The following is a 9,130-nucleotide window of genomic DNA, read 5'->3' as shown; positions in this document are numbered from 1 at the left end:
ATAATAAAGTTAAAGGGAAAAAAAATAAAAAGGCCGTTACAACTGGAGTGGTTGTTTATACCTTACAAAAATGTAGCAAATTGCAATTCAAAATATGGGTATTTTGATCTACATTGAAGTACTAATAAAAAAATGTATTTCTTGTGAGAAAATAAAATGTCATAAAAAAATGCATGTTTTTTTGTTTCATATATTTATACTCTTTTGATGGATTTTTAAATAATTGACTAACTCAATTATAGATCCACTTTTAACCTAAATGCCTCATTGTACCCACTTGTTATACCCACCTAAAAATTCATCCCTCTCATTGCACAAATAATTTTGATAATTTTACCTTATTCTTTCTACACCCACCTAATGGTCTATCGAATCTACTTCTTCTTTCCTCTCTCTCTCTCTCTCTTTCCTTGCTTCCAGAAAAGTTTTAATAAAGATTTTAAGCTTTGATCTTATACGTTCTTTTATGTTAATACCTCAACATTTAATCAAGTCAAAATCATTAATATGAGAAATTTTCTAAGTAAATTTTCGGTTTGGTATTTTAGTACCGAACATTTTTGCAATGTTTGATAAGTACCTACCAATCTTATACATCGAGATTCAACATTGACATATCAAACCGAAGGTTTTACATGAGAAAGTTATGTTTTGGTAGGTACCTACCAAATTGATTTTGTAATGCTCAGTAAATACCTAACGAATCTACCAAAAAACATGTTTAATTTGAACCTATCAAATCAAATCTATCAAAAATATTCAAGTCTTTTGATTGAAATCCCCATTTTAAAGGTTTTAATCGTGTCATTTCCTTCTTCCTTGGTGATTAAATGTAGAAAATATGAATTTTTTTTTCCTTTCAAAGGTAACTTGAAAAAATTTCACTTTTATTGATTCAAATTCTCACAAAACTTTAGAAAAAAATAAATATAAAGAAAAAAAAGAGAAAAAAGAAGAAGAAGTGAGTTTGATAGATTTTAGATTTAAAAGTGGATTTTCTCAATTAATAAATTTTAGATTTGCAACATTTCGATTTTCTTTGGTGGGTTAAGGTCGATGTAAAGAATATAGAATAATGATTTTCTGACTCCCGTCTCTCTACTCCTCCATCAAAAAAACCATAAATCATTGGCATTGAGATACATAGAATCATAAATCTTTTTCTTATGTATCTCAAGACAAATGATCTTTGTTCTATGATGAGGGCGTAAGGCGTAAATTGTGATTTTGTCATGTACCGAATTGTGATTTTGTCGTGATGCAATCTTTTTAATAGTAAATTTTTGGAAAATAAACATCGGTCCACGTGATCAAAGCGCTTTTATCTTTGACTTTCTCATGACCGAAAGTGGAGACCAACTTTTGAAGAAGCGTAAAGCTAGTCTTATTAACTTGGTAAGATTTCAAATCTTACTAACGAATGTTGAGCCAACCTTATAGCATGAAAAATATGATCCGATTTCACAGGATGTAGTGGAAAATATTTTATGAACTTAAAAAAAGAGTTATTTTACACCTTTAAATTTTAATTTTAAATATAATATTTGTTGGGAGTTTAATAACTGTTCATTTTTAAAACTTTGGATAGAGTTTAAAAAAGAGTTGTGCTGGGGTGACAAAAGTTACTGTGATTCTCACAATTCTGACGTGGACATGCATACATAATCATAAAAGATTTTTACTTGTATCATGAGAAAACACATCTATGGCTATGTGCACATCCCACATCAGACTAGTGAGAATCACAGTAAATACCCTGTGTCATTTGAGCATTTTCCTTTAAAAAAAAGGGTTTTTTTTTTTCTTTTAGGATTTGAGTTTTGGTAATCTTACACCCCCTTTTGACATTTGTCTCCTCACGTCCCATCACACAACTGTAGATCATTTGTCTCGGGATATACAAGAACAAAATTTATGATTCTACATATTACAAAGTAAATGATTTATGATTTTGTGATGGGCTCATAAGTAGGGGTGCAACTTAGTTCGGGTTGGTTTGGTTTAGAGTAAAATCATAATCGAACTGACCAAGGTCGGTTTCATTATATAAGAACCAGAACTGAGTCGATTTGATCTAGAATCGAACCAACCCAAGCCGACCTTAATTCCGTTTGGTTTGGTTCGGTTTCATGGGTTGAAAAAAAAATTACACAAATTTATTAATAAAAAATTAGAAACACATACCTTCTTTAGCAATTTTGCAGATGGAGAGAGCTATTTCCACAACCACTGTTCCAATCGTCGCCTCCGCCATTATTAACGGAGAAGATAAGAGGAGGGAGAGAAGGAGGATGGAAGAAGAGACCAATAATGTCGAGGTGGCCGTGTTTAGAGACTATTGCCTTTCTGATTCCTTTTGCTACCCAAGTGATGAGTGCTACCTTACCTTTAAGCCTGCAAAATTAAACCAATCTTCATTGTCAGATCTATCATATTTTTTTGATACCAAAGGATATTGCACATTCAGAAATTATATAGATGTACAATATCAAAATATGAGGGCATTTTTGGACATCTTATAAACACAGCCACCTCCGACCGATTGTTCAGTTGGTTCGGATGGCCATCTCCATCGTCACCTACCCCCTACTCAATGTGACTGTGTGTGTGTGTGTGTGTGTGTGAGAAAGAGACGATCCGTCGATTGTCGGAGCTGAGAGGCAACCTGCAGCAACTAGCCGCACGCTCGCAGTTGCAAAAGAGAGAGAGAGAGACTGACTGTCGGAGTTGAGAGCAGCCTCGCAACTCACAGCCCGTAGACTGAACTGAAAGAGACGACACAGAGAGTGAGGATAGAGTTAGGACTTTAAAAATAAATAAATAAAACTTATATTTTATTTAAAATTAATTATTAGTTCGATTTCGGTTTGATTCGATTTTTTATCAAGTCTGAATCGAGAATCGAATCAAACTCATTGATTTTTCATTTTTAAAATCCTAAATTGAATCGAATGTAATTTAAACTGAATCAAATCAATTCAAAATATATGATTTGGTTCGATTCTCAGTTTGAACCGAATTAACTTGCACCCCAATTCATAAGACCCGGGGCGGCATAAAAAAATCATTATCCTTTGACAAATGTTGAAGTGATTGGAGAGTAACACACTATGCATGTGTGGACTTGGGTTAATGCTTTTCCTCGATATTAAAAAAGTCTATAATTTTAGACAGGCAACTATTACGAAGTGAAAAAAATCTATGGTTGCAGACAATGTGCAGACGTGTCATAATTTCATTGGTTGAGTCGATAAAGATCTCCAATAGTGTGTAAGCTACGGATACTCAATGAGAGTGGTTTTAAAGACCTTGGGAATGTTGGAGGCATATTCCAACGTAGTGTAACGTGGGTATTTTTGTAAATTAGAGAGACCTTCAAGACACGTGGACCGATAAGAAAGTGGGAATTCTTAGGTTTCCAAAATCACACTCACTCGGTAAACATCACACTCACATCTAGAATCTAAAAAAGAAAACGTAAGATATTTGGTTAAAGCAAAAGTCCAACGTAAAGTTGATAGCGCTACGAACCAACCGATCACCGTCTATTCTGTTGACTTTTTAAAATATTCAAGAAATCTTTAATTAAAGATTAGTGATTGGTGGGTCCAAAGCTCTTATTGACACTCCACGTGTCCATTCAACGAGAGAAGCATGGTAGCATTAAAAGGTAGGTACAAGTAAAGAGGAAGGTTATTAGGTGACAAATATCTGTCATCAATATGACACGTGGTACATCATGCCTAAAGAGTAGAAATTATACTTCAACTGCTTGTAGTACAGAATCGTGGATTCCTGCCCAAAACAGTACGGGTAAGGTTTTTTTTTACCGACCAATGCTCTTCCCTATTCATCAAAAATATAAAATGTAAGTCTACGCTGATTAACTTAGTAAGATTTCAAATCTTACTAAGAGTAAGACATCTAATAACGTTATCTTGATGGCACAAGTTTGTAGAGGACAAATTAGAAAAATAATAAGTTAAAAAAAATATTATTTTTTACGGTTAAATTTTAATTTTAAATTTTGGAATTTAATAATTGTTGGGCTTTGGATAAGGTCAAAAAATAATTCTCTTTTTCAGAGTACGAGTTTTTATATGAAATCTAGAAGTCTGTGTGTACTCTTTGAATTGCCACAGTGCTAATTCAATGGGCCAAATGACTTTTAGTAAGATTCGAAATCTTGCGACGTATGTAAGGAAAGTGTTTTTCACATCAAAGATCAAATACGGTGTTCCCATGGTGTCTATGTGAGAGGCTTTGGTTTTAGATTAAACAAACAGCATGCTCTTAAGCAAGATGTACTCCCAGTCGAATGTTTTATTCTCAGCTTAAAGTGTGCCACGTGGACACCGTTGCTATGTATAAGAACGGGATACCGTACTGGATTGCAACTCATTTAAATATCAAATCTTTTGCTGCCTTAATAAATGTTCCCCAAAATGCAATCTCTTAACTGACCCTCTATTTTTCAGGTTTTTTTTATTTATTCTCTTTGTGATTCAGAGAGGTCATCGAAGCTTGATCTTCGTCTCGTCTTTCTCTATCTCGAACCTTCTCTCTCTCTTTCTCAATGGGTGCATCCGATTCCGTTTTTTATGTGATCGGTTGAGCGATTAAGATCGAACCCAGAGACTATCGAATTCGGGTCTCTGTTTTAGTTTGAGGCCAAATTTTCTATCTGGGTTTTGCTTTTTTGCCTTCTTCTTAGGATAGGTTTGAATCTGTTTTTCTTCATTATTTGCAACCCATTCCCCTTTTCAATCCCCGGTAAAGAAAAAAAACAAAAAAGATTTTTTTTTTCGTCTTACGTCCTTGCAATCTTTTCTCTGAGATACCCAAGAAGCGAAATATCCATTTGTTTCTAAATTTATTGAGTTTTGTTGTTGGAAACATGGAAGCAACTAAGAAACAGGGGAGTGATGAGAAGCAAGAATTGCCTCGGATGGCATCAAAAGATAGCCATCAATGGAATTCGATTTCTGAAGAACAGTCCACATCTCCTAGGCCTCTCAAGAAGATCAGAAGCCCCAATCGTCAAACCCCTTCTCATCCCTCCAATTCGATTTTCCATCAAACATCTCATCTCCCCATTTCGTCTTCTTCTCTTACAACCACTCCTACACCTTTAACTACTCTCCCTTCTTCACGACCTATATTCCCTTTTGTGTATGATGGGTCTCCACCACACCATTTCACACCACAAGCAGCTTTGCCCCTGTTTCATCCACAACCACACCATCAGCAACAATTTCATCTTCATCAGAACCAGAATCAAATGGTCTCTTTCCCTTCCCATCACAATGGGTTGGGAAATTGGAGCGAAGCTCTCAATGGAGGGACTATGTTAAGGCCTCAAGCCCCACCAACCACCAAGCTTTACCGAGGAGTGAGGCAACGACATTGGGGAAAATGGGTGGCAGAGATTCGTCTCCCTCGCAACAGGACTCGCCTTTGGCTTGGTACCTTCGACAGAGCCGAGGATGCCGCCATGGCCTATGATCGCGAGGCCTTCAGATTGCGAGGCCAGAACGCCCGCCTTAATTTCCCCCACCTCTTCTTCGGTGAGAATAACAATAACAGAGTATCCACAACAGCTGCTCCTAGTTCTTCATCCTCTTATTATCCGCCAATTCCGCAAGAAAATGTACAATATCAAGAGCACCAACAAATGGAGATTAATCCCAATTTTCAGGGGAATTCTACTTCTGGATTGGAATCAAGCGAGTTAGCGGCGGGTAGTGAAGCTCCGGAGGTCGGCACAACAGCATCTGTAACAGGGGAAGGCCTTCAAGAAGAAGAAACTCATGAGTTTGTATGGGGGGATATGGGAGATACCTGGTTCAATGCTGGTTGGGACAATCTCGATTCTACAAACAATTTACTTCTGCAATCAAATCTATCTATCCCCAATTCTAATCAGCCTGAATTGGGTAGCTTTGATATTCGAAAGCCCCAAGTCGACTCGGGTTCGGGTTCGGCTTCTTGCTCTTCGTCTTCTCCCATGAAGATGTTCTTTTGGAAGGATGGGGACTAAATTTTTTCCTCACATTAAGCTACTTAGCTTCTAGTGGGTAGTGTTCTCTCAAATATCAATTTCTCCACTTTTCAAAACTACTCTGTTGTCGAGTGTAGATTTTTCCCTGCAACATGGGTTTTTTTTAGTCCTGTCTGCGGTGGCATTTTACTTGTTATCAGGGTCTATTTATTAAGTAGTGTTTCTAGTTTATTATAGTGTAGAAGACGTGCAGGTGTGTTTATTATGGAACCACACCTATGTATGTATTGATGAGAAGGTGTCGTTCGATATATTTTGATGTAGTGAGGTAGGATGGGTTGAAGGATAGTAGGAGACAGTTTTGTGATCTCCTCTCCTCTTCACTCCAGCACCAGCACCAGCTATGCTGTTGTTTTTTAGTGCAAAATGGCTTCTTTTACGTTTCTGTTGTTTTTATTGTTTCTACTAAATAAAGAAGCAGTTTAGCATTTATTGAGTTCATTTGAGTATTTAGATAGACAGAACGATTATCATTGTTTGTTAACTGGACAGGACATGTTGTCATACCATGAGATCACCTCTCATGTTTCTACAATGTATTAAGGGGAAGTTGACCACCGCCAAGATGAGATTTAAAATGTTAGAGCTTGAATATGACTGGTTTGGGGAAGAAATATTTTCTTATTTCTTCCCAAAAATAGGTCTTATTTCCTCCCAAAAATAGTCATCTTCAAGCCTGTTTTGTCTAAACAAGTTTAGACTACACTTCAACCATAAGATTCTATCTATGTATTATTTAGAAAATAATAATAATAATAATATCACATAAAGAGACACATTGATTTTACTCGGTTCCCTTAACATTAAAGTACGCTTACGGATCACACTGATTTTACTATGAAAAGAAACTCCAGGTCACAGATTACACCCTTTCATCAAATAAGTGAAATATATTTCCCAAGAAAATATAACTAGGGTTTTAAATGATGAATGATACTCCTTGATCTACTCCATTAGGCTCCACAAACCTAAACATTTTGTCTCGCTAAAATTTGTAAGGAAAATGCTGAATGACACAAAGTATTTACTACGATTCTCTCAAGTTTGACGTGGGATGTGCACATAACCATAGATGTGTTTCCTCGTGATACGAGTAAAATCATCTACGGTTATGTATGTGCGTCCACATCAAAATTGTGAGAATCACAATAAATCATGTGTCGCCCCAGCACTCTTCAATTTGTAAAAGTCTTGATTTCTTGACGCCCACTCTGACACACACCCCCTGACGTGGCATGGGCTAGAACCGTAGATTTCCCCCCTTGGGATACACAACTATGCATCCCCATAAATATGTATAGTTGTGTATCCCAAGGAAAATAACCTATGAGCCTAGCACATGTCACATCAGGGCGTGTGTCAAAGGAGGGGGGGGGGGTCCGAAAATCATTATTCAATTTTTAACCATCCTCTTCAACCTTTAGATTCTATCTAATTCGACCTTCAAACTCTGTGAGCAAGATAGTATTTTTGAAGTAGAAGATAAGAGAATTTTGGATAGAAAAATCAAGGGTTTCCACAACAGGTTAGGGCAAGATTAAAAATACTTTACCAAAGACGTTGTAGAGCTTGAATACGACTCTTTCTGGGGTTTAGGGAGGTTGAAGATAAGGGCAGTTAAGGTCAATTTTCACTAGTCTATAAGAGAAGACAATAGTCAAGAAGAAGAAAAAATCGGTTTAGTTCTGAATATGATAAATTTATTAGTTTGATTTTTTTTCTAAAACCTTGTTGTTCTGTTACTTTCCCCTAGATTCTTCCCATAGAAATAAGTGTAAGTGTCAAGATGGTGGTGGATGAACAAATCACTCCATTCAAAAACCGATGTTGAAAAGTCTACGTGCCCTAGTAGCAAACTTTGCTTCCACAACCCCCTCCCCCCTTCTCCAACAAGTTCGGGCACCTCCCATGCACGAAAGGTTGTTCTGTTTTGGCCCAACAAGAGTAGTCCTCCCGCAACAAAACAACCTTAATGCTTCCGCCCCTTTGAAACAAAACATGATCACACAGAAACAATAAAGTCTAGAGGCCTACATTTACTGGAGTTTCAGATTGAAAACAATTATAATCCATTAATCTTGATACAAAATATGGAACAGTTCAAAAGCTTACGAATTGAGAACAGTAACACCAATGTCCGTGCCATGCTTATACCCTCCCATCAGGTCCTCTCATGGTTTTGAGTGGGTTTAATTAATTTGTTCCTTGGATAACCATGTCCATATGGATTCATGTTTTCTTATTTTTGAGGGTTTTTTTTTTCTTTGCTTTGGCGGGCTGCACATATCATCCCACTCGACACATGTATAGTAGGATTATTTAAGGGTGAAAGGTAATAAAAGAACTTATCAATGAAGTTGGATCGAGGAATAATGAGATTGCTTTGTTCAACAAGATTTTTTTATTCAAGTTGCATAATCCTACTTCTTATGTTCTTTGGGAAAATCACAACGGATCTAATCTTATGGGCCACCAGAGCGGAATGAAATAATAATGGACATAGGTCATGACAACCAGCAAGTACAATAAAACATTTGCAACCGTTCATCAAGAAGTTATTTTTATGGTATTATTCCCAACTATTTCTTGTAACTAATTTCATGTTCCTTCTTCAAAAGATCATGTAGTTGCCAGGGACGGAGTCAGGATTTTGCCCATGTGGGGGCAACCAAGAATATAATTTATTCTCTAGGGACAATTAAGAGTGAGAAAAAAAAATAGTTGTGAAAGGGCATTTAAGAGTGGTAATTTTTTTGAGAGGCAATAGGGGTATTTTTTTTTATCTATCGCAATAACTCACTAGTCCATAGACTTTAAAAATTCTTGTGGGGGCAAGTGCCCTCACAACCCCCACTCTAAATCCACTCCTAGTAGTTTCACTAGCGTGATAGAGAATATTACAGTACTTGTAATAATTTGTGAAAGGCATTGAATCATGGCAATGGTGTCATGTCATATATTTTGAAAGTTGCTATTGGCACCCCAACTTTTCTTTGTTACACCCCAATTAAAAAATAAAGAAAATAAGTGAAAGGGTGTAATAAACAAAAGTTCTGGTGCCAATAGAAG

General features: G+C 36.5%; 1 protein-coding gene across 1 annotated transcript; it reads left to right on the top strand.

The window, feature by feature from the left end:
- The first annotated feature begins 4,271 nt into the window (after window positions 1-4,271).
- Window positions 4,272-6,595, top strand: LOC147411323 (uncharacterized). The gene has a single exon (XM_086447326.1). It carries the CDS (start codon window positions 4,898-4,900, stop codon window positions 6,038-6,040), a length of 1,143 nt encoding a protein of 380 aa, XP_086303452.1. The 5' UTR covers window positions 4,272-4,897; the 3' UTR covers window positions 6,041-6,595.
- Window positions 6,596-9,130: the final 2,535 nt, after the last annotated feature.

The sequence above is a fragment of the Akebia trifoliata genome, chromosome 1, assembly GCF_017979445.1.
Source record: "Akebia trifoliata isolate Shusen 1 chromosome 1, ASM1797944v1, whole genome shotgun sequence".
NCBI classification, from domain to species: domain Eukaryota; kingdom Viridiplantae; phylum Streptophyta; class Magnoliopsida; order Ranunculales; family Lardizabalaceae; genus Akebia; species Akebia trifoliata.
This window is presented reverse-complemented; position numbering and strand designations above follow the sequence as displayed.

Excerpts from the sequence above, each read along its gene's own strand:
- LOC147411323 (XM_086447326.1), top strand. The coding sequence starts at position 4,898 with ATGGAAGCAACTAAGAAACAGGGGAGTGATGAGAAGCAAGAATTGCCT.